Source organism: Alternaria triticimaculans (genome assembly GCF_023758025.1).
Source record: "Alternaria triticimaculans strain BMP 0046 chromosome Unknown scaffold_9, whole genome shotgun sequence".
Lineage (NCBI taxonomy): Eukaryota > Fungi > Ascomycota > Dothideomycetes > Pleosporales > Pleosporaceae > Alternaria > Alternaria triticimaculans.
Window position 1 is genome coordinate 71,417 of NW_026055966.1, and position 12,671 is coordinate 84,087.

The 12,671-nt window shown below is 53.1% G+C and overlaps 4 protein-coding genes across 4 annotated transcripts; 2 read left to right on the forward strand and 2 right to left on the reverse strand.

Moving 5' to 3' along the window:
* Positions 1–690: 690 nt before the first annotated feature.
* Positions 691–4,067, reverse strand: J4E78_006457 (uncharacterized protein; the record flags this gene model as incomplete). Its single annotated transcript, XM_049367069.1, has 2 exons — positions 691–1,519; positions 1,573–4,067. 2 exons carry the CDS (start codon positions 4,065–4,067, stop codon positions 691–693), a joined length of 3,324 nt encoding a protein of 1,107 aa, XP_049220816.1.
* Positions 4,068–4,650: 583 nt separating this feature from the next.
* Positions 4,651–7,903, forward strand: J4E78_006458 (uncharacterized protein; the record flags this gene model as incomplete). The annotated part of the gene is made up of 3 exons (XM_049367070.1): positions 4,651–4,977; positions 5,025–7,697; positions 7,754–7,903. The coding sequence occupies 3 exons, from the start codon at positions 4,651–4,653 to the stop codon at positions 7,901–7,903; spliced, it is 3,150 nt and encodes a 1,049-aa protein (XP_049220817.1).
* Positions 7,904–8,584: 681 nt separating this feature from the next.
* J4E78_006459 (uncharacterized protein) lies at positions 8,585–9,316 on the reverse strand (the record flags this gene model as incomplete). Its single annotated transcript, XM_049367071.1, has 3 exons — positions 8,585–8,833; positions 8,883–9,117; positions 9,165–9,316. The coding sequence occupies 3 exons, from the start codon at positions 9,314–9,316 to the stop codon at positions 8,585–8,587; spliced, it is 636 nt and encodes a 211-aa protein (XP_049220818.1).
* Positions 9,317–9,446: 130 nt separating this feature from the next.
* J4E78_006460 (uncharacterized protein) lies at positions 9,447–12,438 on the forward strand (the record flags this gene model as incomplete). Its single annotated transcript, XM_049367072.1, has 4 exons — positions 9,447–9,450; positions 9,586–10,788; positions 11,156–11,480; positions 11,538–12,438. The coding sequence occupies 4 exons, from the start codon at positions 9,447–9,449 to the stop codon at positions 12,436–12,438; spliced, it is 2,433 nt and encodes an 810-aa protein (XP_049220819.1).
* Between the last annotated feature and the right edge of the window lie 233 nt (positions 12,439–12,671).

Genomic DNA, 12,671 nt, shown 5'->3' on the forward strand with positions numbered 1-12,671 from the left:
CCATGTTTCTGTCCTCTTCCGGAATCCGAGGTTTCTATCAAAATGTCAATACACAGAGCATATGTTTCCAAAATCTGAACAAGTACCCGATATGTGCGTTTCAAAATGCCAGCAATCCCCCCCGATGAGAAGAGGACTGAAGCCTGAGAGAGTACGTTGACATTGTGCAAAATACGAAACGATATTGATGAAGAAGTTATGAGATTAAATGCGAGATGTATGTGCATGATGACGGGTTGGCGAAAGACAGAAGATCATGGGACAGTTCTTGATCGGTTTTGACACACCAGAGGCAGAGAACGCACCATGAAAGACTAGCTCCACCTTTTTGATAAAACAAAAGAGGAAGGGTGATATGAGAGAGAAAGACAGAAGATACGAGGGGTGTTTATACTCCCCAGGTACCAGTCACGTGCTAAGCCTTGATAATATCAAATCAATCCTCCGTGTTTCGATGAAGTATCAACGAAAGATGATGCCATGTGCGACATGTAAATTTTGGGCAGCGGTCGAAGATCACATGAAGACGTACACACTCACAACAAGTCTTTCGGTCTCAGCTCTCAAAAATCATAAAAGGAATTTTCATGGGCATGTATCAAAACCCAAATACTATTGTACAAAGCTCATATCCTAATCATCCCACCTTTTCCATACCCGATCCATACCACATCCGCCTCAAGCTCCCCTCTAGCGGTAGTCGTTAGAGTTATAGCTCTGCCTATTACCCTGGTATCCACCACCACCTCCACCACCACCACGATGTCCACCGCGTCCACCTCTGCCTCCACGGCCACCCCTATCATCCCTCGGCGGACGGTCATTGTAAGGGTTGTTTCCTTGGTATCCACCACCACCACCACCGCCACCTCCACTACGACCTAGGATCTCGTCTGCGGGGCGGTAGAACCGCTCATCCCTCAACGAGCTGTTGTTGGGTGCGTGGTGTGGCGGAGGGGCACCATGTTGCTGGCCTCCGCCGTTCATCCAAGCTGGACGCTGAGTGACTGGTGGAGGGATGGGAGGTGCGCCGTACGGGGGCGCACCGCCTTGCCAGCCTCCTACACCGGGGGGAGGTACCCATCCAGGAGGTGGGGGAGGGAAGTTGCCTGGGAAAGGAGGCGCGAAGTTGCCGCCGGGAAACGGAGGAGCAAAGTTCTGCGGGGGTGGGGGACCGCCGTATCCACCTTGGTTGCCTCCGTATCCGCCGCGGTTGTTGTCCCAGCCACCACCACCACCTCCACGACCGTTTTGGTAGCCGCCTCGTCCACCGCCGTTGTTGTAGTTGTCGTTGTTGCGACGGTCGTTGTTGTAGCCGCCGCCTCGGTCGTTGTTGTAGTTTCCACGGTAACCTCCACCTCCTCGGCCACGTCCGCCGCGGAAGCCACCGCGTTCGTTGGAGCGACGGACTGATTCGGCTTCACCGGGGCTGAGCGCTGGCTTGGGCATGATGACGCCTTCGAGGAGGGCGGACTTGTGGGCGCGGGTGTTGCTCACGCTGGGCATTTCGTAGTATACTCTGCATATTTGTTAGCACTGTCTCTATGTGACCCCAGTGGATATCGAACGCACCTCATAGACCGATCTTGAGTAATCTCAAACTCCGTGATACCATCTGCATCGAAAGGCGGCACGAGCTGACTGTCCATAACGAAAAGATCGTGCGGCTCAATTTCTCCATGCAGTGCGCGACTCTTGGCGGGATCGATCTTGTACTTCTGCTCTCCCTTGCGGTACAGAGCCTTCTCAACATCGTCGAATAGGCCGCTTTCTTGGGAGAACATGAGTGTCTCCTTGCCAAATTCGTTGCGCTTCCTCTCGTCGTCAGAGAGCTCAGGGTACTTGGTTGCCATGGCATCTAGTAGTCGCTTCGAGTCGATGAAGGGCAAGATGGCAACACCCTGCCAGGCGAACTTCTTTCCGTTCAAATCGATAGGGAAGTCCGGAGGGTAGAAGTCGACGATTGAACTTTGAGGGTCTTCCATAAGTACACGGAAGGGTTCGGGGATGGCGTGATTCGATGCGGCGGGCAAGACACCCATGAGTTGCTCGTAAGGGTGGAACGGTGTGCCCTTTTCGAAGAGCTTGCGGGGATCCATGTCTTCGAGACCGACAAAGTCTGCAGCGAAGGGAGCGTAGTGGTGAGGGAAATACCATGTCCACGATGGGCAACCTTGCATATAGTAGGCCAACACCCAGCAGAGACCCTCCGCGTACTGACGCGCAACCTTGTTACGGAAGGCGATGTCGTTGGGGTCAACGCCGAACTTCTGCTCGTAGTAACGCTCCTCGTAGCCTTCTTCCCAAAGCATGATGGTGTCTTCTACAGTGCCGTCGTCGTTCTTCTTTGGCTCGGCAGCCTGTGCGGGTGGATCGGGGATGACGGGCGTATTGCGACCGGGTGTGCCGTTGTCGGCGTCCTCAACCTCATCTGCCTTGCGCTTTCCAAGGTGAACAGTTTCGGTTCCAGCAGCGGTTCCCGATGCAGGCTCAGAAGCTGAGGTCGGTTCAGGCTCAGGCGCAGCGGTGCCATCGGCCTTGGCCTTCATGAGCTCCTTTAGTCGAGCAGCAGCGCTCTTGTTGGATTGGGCGTCACGGGTGTGCATGATGTCCTTGTGCACATCGCGCACTTCCTTGGACTGTGCATCCTTGGGATCGAAGAATACAATACCTGCGCTGGTATACGTGTCGGTGCTCTCTTTGGCACGCTTGAAGCCAGGTGGGCCGCTTGCTTCAGTTCGTTGGCGCTTGTTGCCGTTTTGCTGTGCTTCGCGCCTAGCCCTGTTTGCTGCCTGGCGATCAGAGACTTCCTTTCGCTTCTTGAAGATGCCAGCCTCTCGAGTCGCTAGGGCGGAGAGAATCTGCTGCACACGACGCATGTCTGGGAAACCATCTTTGGTCACGTAGTCATCCATTTCAGCAGCGAGATCTCGCCAAATGCTGATGAGCAAGTCGATACCCTGATCTCGGATCTCAAGACTAGGCAAATGTGGCAAGAAATCGTTACCGACGAAGAAACACATGAAGACCCAGTCATCGAGAGAGCGTTCTAGATCGTATTTGAACTTGCGCTTTGGCGTCTCCATCTCGACTGCCAGGTATTCGCGCAGAATATTGGTATGCAGCCAGATGAAGGGCTTGAGTTGGTGCTCAGAAGTGGCCCACTCTTCGGCAGCTTCTTCTTCGGTGAGCTTCTTGCCGTCGTCGGGGAATTCACAGTTGTTGCGGATATGTCCTTTGCGGCCACAGCGCGTGCAGACCTTGTCCTTACCCGAGTCGTAGAAGACATCTTCTCTGAGAACACGGAAATAAGGCTCATGGGTGGCAAGACTCAACATGATCAAATCGGCGTCCAAGCCGTAGATAACGTGCGAGGTGTTGGGGTCATGAGTAGGCATAGAACGCTGCGAGCGGATAAAGTTCATGATCTTGTGTTCACCCTCACCAGGCACGGACGCATCAGAGATGATGACCTTCATGTCCTTCCACGAGGGGTCGGTTGTGAATTTGTAGGCACACCAGTATTGAAGACTCTCGGCAAGGAGATGCATGAAGGGTGTACCGGGGGTGATTGCATTGGAGTCCCAGGTCTTTTCGATGACCTCTTCGAGACTGGAGATGTCCTCGCCACGACTAGCCTTTTGCGAGTTGAGCATTTTCTGGAACTCAGCGCGCTCGTCATCCTTCTCCTTTGCCTCTTTGGCGGCGCGGAAACGACGCGAACGCTGCTGGTTCATCTTGGCACGAGGCGCAACACCATCGACTGCCATGTAGAGAAGCTTACGAGGACGGACCATGCCGACACAGCGATCAGTGTATTCAAAGATGGCTATCATCATGTCGGCCTCGGTCTTGGGCGCGGGCTTATCTTCGGGATGCGAGCAAGGATGCACAATGCCGTTCATGTCGAGGTAGAGGTTGTCGAACTCTTCGCCGTTGGGGTTGGGGCCGGTGCGGTCTACAGGAATGACATTGTCGCCGACCTTCTTGGGCAACTCCTCCTGCACACTTGAGACGATCTTGGGGTATTTCTGGCTGAGCCAGCGGAACATGGCTGGGACACCCATGATGGCGGTAGGCGCTCGGTGGCGCGACGTGTGAGGGTGAAGGGTGGCTATAGTGAGACTGTAGCTGGAGGGTAGTAGTGCGAGTGCGATTGCGATGAGTGCGAGAGCACGTGTACTAGTAGTCTGGAGTGTGTGGTAGTGCTGCGACGATGCGCGGTGGAAAGAAAAGACTGCCTGATGGCGATGAAAGCCCTTTCCTCCTCTTGAAGCGCCGGATGCGATATCCAGTGCGGCGATATGAGTGCTAGTGCCGCAATCTCCGTCGGCGCGCGATCACCGAGTGTGCGCACGATGGTTGATGGGAGGTGGTGATGGGGGGAGAGAGGGAGAGGGAGCGGCGATGGAAGACGCGCTCTTTCCTTAGCATCGCGGCCGGGACCCTGGAGGTCGCGGTTTTGCCGACTCGCCGACGCTGCAGGGATGTGGAGGAGCCGCGAGCCCGTGCGCCAAATTATACGTGGAGCTCCACCCACTATGGTTGCGACTGTACTGAGTCGACTACGTTCCTATGGATAGTCATACGTATGACTGAACACTCGCCGTATATTCTACCATGAGGCCATAGCCCTGACAATTCCCCAAGATGATGCGCGTTCTCGAGGCCAATGCGCCTCCGAAGCAGACTGCGACCGACACCATCAGCACGCTTAGTGGGAGGCTGACGAGCGCAAGCCTCCTCGAAGACCGTCGCGCTGCCATCCTCGGCCTCCGGAGCTTCGCCAAACAATATCCCGCCTCGGTCGCTTCGGGCGCGCTCAAAGGGCTCATCGCCTCGCTGACTAAAGATGGCGACGACGTCGACACGCTCAAGGTGGTGCTCGAGACGCTGCTCATGCTCTTTCACCCAGACGAGACCAGTCACGAGGCCTCGGAAGAGCTGGAGTTGCTGCTGGCCGACCAGTTCTCCCAAGTAGGTCCTGTCCTGCTACATATCTACTAGTGCTGAGCTTATGATAGCGGCAAGACAACATCACTCTCTTGCTTGATCTCCTAGACAAGCCCGACTTCTACTCCCGCCTGTACTCGCTGCAACTGATACGCGCCATCTCGCTAGCCCGCCCCCAACGAACCCAGGAATGTGTCCTTACAGCCCCCGGCGGCATCGAGCGCCTGGTAGCCACCTTGGACGACCCCCGCGATGCCATCCGTAACGAAGCCCTCGTCGTCCTTACCGACCTGTCCCGAACCTCTGCCGAACTGCAGAAGCTCTTCGTCTTCGAGGATGCCTTTACCAAGGTCTTCAACATGATACATGCCGATGGCGGGCTCACCCAGGGCGGGGTTGTCGTTCAGGATTGCTTGAGTCTGCTGGCTATCCTCATACGCTTCAACGTGTCAAACCAGACCAACATACGCGAGATGGGCCATGTCGCGAGGTTTGCCGCGCTGCTACCCGGCGGCAACAAGCCGAAGAAGGCACGCGCAAGTGCTGAAGAAGAGGACGATTGGGTCAGTCCGCAGAGCGACAAGAACATCTGGGGGCTGCTCGCCATCATGCGCATGTTCCTCGTCAAAGGCAGCCCGGGCACACTGCAGAACCAGAACGTCTTCCAGCAGCATGGCCTCGTTCGACAACTCTTGAACATCGCCTTCGACCCTGCGACCGCCATGCCCATCAAGATCGAGGCTCTCAACACATGCGCGGATCTGATTAGAGGCAACGCTCGGCTCCAAGAAGGATTCGCTCAAGAGCAGGTCAGGCCCATTGTTGAGCCTCCTACGAATGGCGTCACTTCTCCCAACGGCGTACCTTCCGTGTACGTTATTGAAGCGCTTCTGAACCTGGTCCTTTTTCCGGCGCCCAACGACCTGTTCGACCTGCGCAATGCAGGATGTGAGTGCATCAAGGCCTACTTCTACAACCACAGACAAATACAAGAACACTTCCTTAACCGAGCCATCGGTGGTCACGAAGGCGGCGACGAAACAGCCAATGCTCTTACGATCCTCATGGCCGGGCCACAAGTTCCCCCAACTGGCGACCCATACAGAATTTGGTTTGCCTCGAATCTAATCTACCACCTCATCTTTGACGACTATCAAGCGAAAGACACCCTTATGGGGGTCAAGGAAGGAGATGCAGAGAGTGGTGAAGAGGTCGTCACGTGCATACAAACGCTTACGGCGAATCTCATCGCAAGCCTGCAACTCGGGGAAGATGAGCGCATATCGGTAGCCTATCTAATGCTATTGCTAGGCTGGCTATTTGAGGATGCCGCGGCAGTAGATGATTTCTTGGGAGAAGCCAGCAGTCTGCAAAGCTTGGTACAAGCCGTCCTGACCCCAGGAGAAGACCGAATCATGATTCGCGGTCTTTGTGCTGCACTGCTGGGAGTCGTATACGAATTCTCAACAAGGGACTCGCCTGTGCCACGACGCGAACTACAACCAGTTCTCATGACGAAGCTCGGTCGTGACAAATACCTGGACGCAATAACCGGATTACGACGCCATCCGCTCGTACGAGACTTTGAGGTCTTGCCCCGGACTGCCGGCGGAGGTGGTGCTTTGCCGGACATCTTTTTCGACGAAGCCTTTGTAGACTTTTTAAAAGATAACTTTAGCCGACTATCGCGGGCCATCGATCGCAATCCGAATATCGAACAGCACCAGTCACATGATGGTGTTGACAGAGATGTAGTCGATGCGCTTCGTGGGGAGAGTAATGAGAAGGAGCAAACTATCCAAGAGCTCAAAGCACAACTCATGACTTTGGAGCAGAAGATAGACCAGGAGCAGGCGGAGCACCGCAAGACCCAGCAATCGGCCGAGGAGCAACGCAGCACCTTGAAGCGCATCAACGACAAATTGCACGACGATCTCGACAAGGAAGTTGCAAAGAAGGACCGTGAGCAACGACAAGCTATGCTAGAGATGGAGAACAAGTACAATCTTCAAATCGTTGCGCTCAACAATAAGGTGCAGCAAGCGAGCAAGGACGCCAACCTTGCCATCGCAAAGGTCAGACAAGAGTACGACGAGCAGCTCCACGACGCACATAGAACACGCACTGAATTAGAGCGTCGGTTGGGCGCCTCAGAGAAGGCTCGCCAAGAAGCCATCGAAAACATCCGCAACCTCGAACATACACTCATACAAACCCGCACCGAAGTCGCCACTATCACCGAAACCCTGCGCAACGCACAAACGCACGTCCAAAACAGCGAAGCACAGCTCCAGCTCCTCACCGAAGAAAAAGAGACGCAACTTAGAGAGCTGGAAGATGAGAAAGAGACTCAACTCAAGCAACTCAAAGAAGAGACAGAGAAGTCCAAATCCACACTCGAAGCCCAACTCAAGCAATCCAAATCTGAGAAGGAAGCTCTCCAATCCACCATCGACAAGCTCAAAGCCGAGAACCAAGATCTTAAGACCAAGGCACAAGATTCGACTTGGAAGGTCAAAGAAGCAGAGGAGAAATTGCGTAAAGCTGAAGCCGCCGCCGCCGCTGCTGCAAAGTCAAACCCTCAGAAGGGCAAGGCTGGGGCTGGAGGTGCGAGTGAGAAGGAAGTGAAGGATCTCAAAGAGAAACTGCGTAAAGCGGAAGAAGCAGAGAAGGAGAAGGCGACAGAGCTTGAGGATTTGATTATGGTGCTGGCTGATCTTGAGGAGAAGAGGACGAAAGATAAGGTATGTCGTTTACATTTGTGTGAAGAGTCGATGAGAGATGGGGCTAATGATTGTAGGAACGGCTTAAGGCTCTTGGAGAGGAGGTTTCGGATGCGGATGATGATGAGGATGAGGATGATGAGGATGAGGATGAGGATGAAGAGGATAGTGATGAGGAAGAGGAAGAGGATGATGAGGAGGATGAAGAAGAGGAGAAGAAGAAGTAGAGCGACTCGAATAGACGCGAATGGATCCATCTTCGCCATCAATCGAGAGTCCATCCTTTGGTTTACGAATGTTGATTATTCCTAAAATCCCGCCCAGCACTAACATTCCCCATAAAGGTAGGGCCGCCTCCAGATAAAACAGCACCAGTCCGACTGCTCCCCATTTCCTGTACTCCTCCCTCTCTTCGCGCCGGTTGCCTTTCTCCCTCTCTTTCTAACTCAGATACCCCCATGCCCTCGGGTATATCAGATATTTGCTCTGACCTCACCGAACGCGAGACAAGTGTCCGTTCATCGGAATCAGTTTGCATTTGGGTTGTCGCAGTAGTACTAAGCTCTCTCTTGCTAACCGCCTCAACCCACACCCACAGCTGCCCCCGTACTCTCACATACCCCGGATCTGCCTTTCCACTAAACTTTGTCATATCAGAGTGATTTTGATGGATACTAGCATTAGGATACTCCGGCAAAATCGCCGACTGTCTCGGCACGATATCTCCTATGCCCGCATAACTCAACTCCTCGTAGAAACAGAATATTTCTATCCATTTCCCTTCGTTGCGTCGTCTGTCTTCGAGGAGGGTGTGGAATTCTTGTTGGAGGGTTGACAGCATTTCTGAGCTAGAGATGGGGGTGTGGAGTTAGTGTTTGTCTCGAATGTGGGTTGGATAGGGATGTTACTCACGCTGGTTCCAGCACACCGACGATTTCTCGGTTGGTTTTGAGGACGAGAGAGGAGAGACGGGTTAGTGGGGCTGCCCAGTCTGCTTTTCGTGAGCCGAGGTGGGGGGTTCCCATGAAGGCGATGCCGAAGGTGGAGGTTAGGAGTGCTTTCACGTGCAGTTGGGAGGTTCCGCGTGAGATTAGGAGGGCTTGCTCGACGACTAGGCCACCGAGGCTGTGGGCTACGAAGATTGCTGGACGGTTGCTCTATCGCCAGTTAGCGAACAAGGCAGTTCTAGACTTGTGATTCGCGTACTGTATTTGTTTCTGCTCTTCGCAAAGAAAGGTCTTGCGCGAGAGATTTGCCGTGGTCGCGTACGGTGTTGCCGCCGGCTACGGTGAGGAGCTTGACTACATCTGCGTCGTATCCAAAGGTGAAGATGCGTACGTTTTTGAGGTCATTCGCAAGGAGGTCTTCGGGCCAGAAAATTGTCTTATTGTATGTCCAGGTGATTTCGCGATTACTCGTAAGGCCGTGAAAAAACACGATACTAGAATGGATGTTAGGTGTATTCTGGTGGTGAGGCTAGGCGCCTACTCTACGGTATCAGTCGCTCCTTCCGCTACCGTTTTGAGTCCGTATGCGCCTGCCGTCGAGAACAACTCCTCTGGTGGCTCCTCGGTTTGCTTGTCGCTCGCTGGCCCTTTTTTCTTCTTCCCGCTAGTCTTCAAATGGCGAAATAAACCCATTTCTGGTACCTCCACAGCTTTCGAAGCTATGCGCAACAGGCTCCGAAGGATGAGTCAAGCAAACCGATGGCGGGCCAGCATCTGCATTGCCTCAGCCGCACCTGCAGCTGAGCTGACCAAGCCAGCTGCAATGTGTGCGATACGCAGTCAGCCTGACCCCACCTTGTTAGGACACCCAGAAGAACACCTCCATCCCAGACGTTATCAAGACCAATTCATGGATCGCATGTCGCCGCCAGCCTCTAAATAATTTTCCGGATGGTTGCAAGACCTCAGCCAAGCTCCTTGCGCACGAATGGACCCGCCGGACCGAACCGTGGATAGCGGGGGTGGCGCCGTCTTCCAAGGCGACATTACGGCAGGCAGGGACATCACCATCAACCAGATCACCGAAATACGGCAGGTCGCTGAACATTTGAGCAGTCGTTGCAACGAAACAAACAACTCCCATAAACTTCTCAGTAGCCTAGAGGCTTTGAGTGTATTTGCGAAATACACTGAAGACTATGCAAATACGCTCGACACCAGCGTGTTTTCCAGCGACCTACACTTTGGAAGAGTTTCAGAAGAATGCGCTTCAATACTACGAGAGCTCAAACTACTGGTAGAGACGCTAGAGCAAGGTGAACTTGGAGGATACGAGCTTTCTCCATCTTTTGGCGAAAATGTTCTGGATTTGCGGTCGAGGCTCACAAGTCTGCAATCACATCTTAACGTCGTCAGCAACCGCAAGACACAAAAGGACTACGAGACCATCAAGGAGACGCTCACTCAGCTGGTGAATAGCCTTCAAAATACAGACAAGGCTTTTTCCATTTACAGCTTTGTCACGGCACCATTCATTCGCAGCTTCCCTGCAGCTCCATCCATTCGTAGCTTTGTCACAGCTTCATCCATTGGTAGCTTCGTCACGGCTCCATCTATTCGCAGCTTTACTACGGCTCCAGAAATTACCGATGGCGAACAACAGGTCTGGTTAGAAATAGAGAGATCTCTACGAGCAGCAGGCTTTACTACAGAGTTCGTCGGAAACAACCGTCACCTCATTGTAGCTGCATTGGAGGATACCTTCCTGGAGAATACTGATCCTTGGATTGTCGAAGGAGCCAAATCCAAAGTATCGCCATCCGGATTTACAGCTCCAACATTGCGTCTGTCTGAAGCTTACAATATCGCCGTCACTGAGACTGAAGGGGACGAGGAAACCAACGATGGCGCATCGCTGCGTTCAGTGTTAAACAGACTACTTATCAGTAAGACTGCTCGAGACGAAGAACACAACGATGTCGCATCAGTCCGTTCATTCCTCAGCAGCGAGGAACCCTTCACTAAGACCGAGAGAGAGGAGGAATCCAACGATGGCGCATCTTTCCGTTCAGTGTACAACGATACACTTTCTCAAGCAGACAAATCGGGGACCAAATGGTCGAGATCAGTGGAGGGTGGAACAGGAGAATGTCTACTCACCCTCGGTTTGTACTTCAGCCAGTGTCTCCAGAGCGATCGCTAACATAAGTGTCAGATGGTGGTGGAGTCAAGTCGTGGTCAAGTCTTTTGATTATTAAGGCACTTATGGACGAGGTAATCGCTTGTGAGAACCGGTTCGAGCGACAGTTTACACACTATCCCAGAAATTTTCAGACTTCTGATTTCCGTCCATGTCATTACTTTCACAAGATGTATGGCACATCGACGGGAGGGTAAGTGCTGCCTATGCGATGGTCGACCAGCGCAAGCTTTTGTTGAACCCAATAGTGGTCGATCAGTAGCGACATCTGCTAACAAACGTTGGCAGTATATTAGCCATTGCACTGAGTCGACTTCGTATGACAGTACCAGAGACGATGATTGCTTTCAAATCGATTCTAGAAGCAATGTATGCAAACCCTCGGAAATTGGCACCTCTTGCTGTCAGATATCGTGCTTCGGATCTTGAGGTTACTCTCAGAGTGATGGTTCGACAGCACTGCAAACAGCACGAACGAGCTTCGTGCGATTATGACGAACATTTCAAGTGGCGCTCAACAGGGCTGGATATATATGTAGGTCACGGAGACGGCTCGGACGATTCGGATGACCCAGAAATACGGCGAGGTCGTCCCCCCAAGGAGGCTAAGATCCTTGCTCATGAGCTTCAAACCCCAGAATATCAGCTTTGTCAAACGTGAGTCAGCATCGATACTATGATCGTGAGAAAAGAGCTGATCCACATGCTATCCAGGATATGCCTGACAACGCTCTACTCAGGCCAACAGCACGAGACATCTCTCTTGCGCACGTACAATCATCACTACAACCCTGACACGCTTCCGCCATGGGTTCCCATTTACAACAAAGATCCTCCTGACTTGCGCACATGGCAGACCGGTCGAGCAACTACTGCCGCACCCCTATTTTTCAAGCCGCTGGAAGTAATGGGCCCTAATGGTAGCCTAACCCTCAAAGATGGCGGCATACTTGAGAACAACCCCAGCTTTTGTGCTTATTCTGAAGCCGCCTCGCTTTGGGGCGACGACAGTGAGCCCGCCGTTCTGTTATCCATTGGTGCTGGTCAAACCAGTTCAACCTCCGACGACACGTCTCTCGCGGCGATTATTCCGTTCGGTCTATCTACCCTGAGAAGATACGCGAAAAGAACAGCCGTGCTCAAAAACACTCTCATCAAATACACGGAAGGCCAAAACCGGCACAAAGTGATGCGAACTATCGCTAAGGGTGAACGTGGTTGGTACAAACGCCTCGAAGTCACCCAGGGCCTAGAAAAGATGAGAACTGATGAATGGGAACCCGCGAAACTTATCGGGAAAGCCCCAAATGGAACCCTCTACCACACCCTGTGCCCGACGCTGGATACGATAGGCACTGCTACCAAGGTATATCTGCTACGCCAAGAGCCTGATAAGAGTGTTAACGAATATGCCGCCCCGCGTGAGATGCTGAAGCAGACCGCGGAAAAGTTGGTCCGCATGCGGAGAGCGCGAGAGCTCGAGGCCATGACTCAGGGTGGGGAAAAGCGCGAGCAGTGGGAAGCGTTCATGGGCAAGCACCTTATTGGTGAGCGGGATTTTTTTCCGAAGTACCAAGAGGAGTGGGACTACGCCCTGCTAGGTCGTAAGCATTAGATCAGACATGCGTAGATCAGGCGGGACGTGTACAGGGATCTAGCATTCGGAATCATAACTCTAGCGCTTCCATGAGCACTGACTAGTTACGCCCCATCCAAACCTCGCCAGAAGCGAACTTGCGATCACATGTCCTCGTATCGAGATGGCTGTCAGCAATTAGCGGACACAGGGGCTTGCGAAGTGATGTTTCAGTGCACATACTCACGACTATGATGGGATTGTAGCGGACA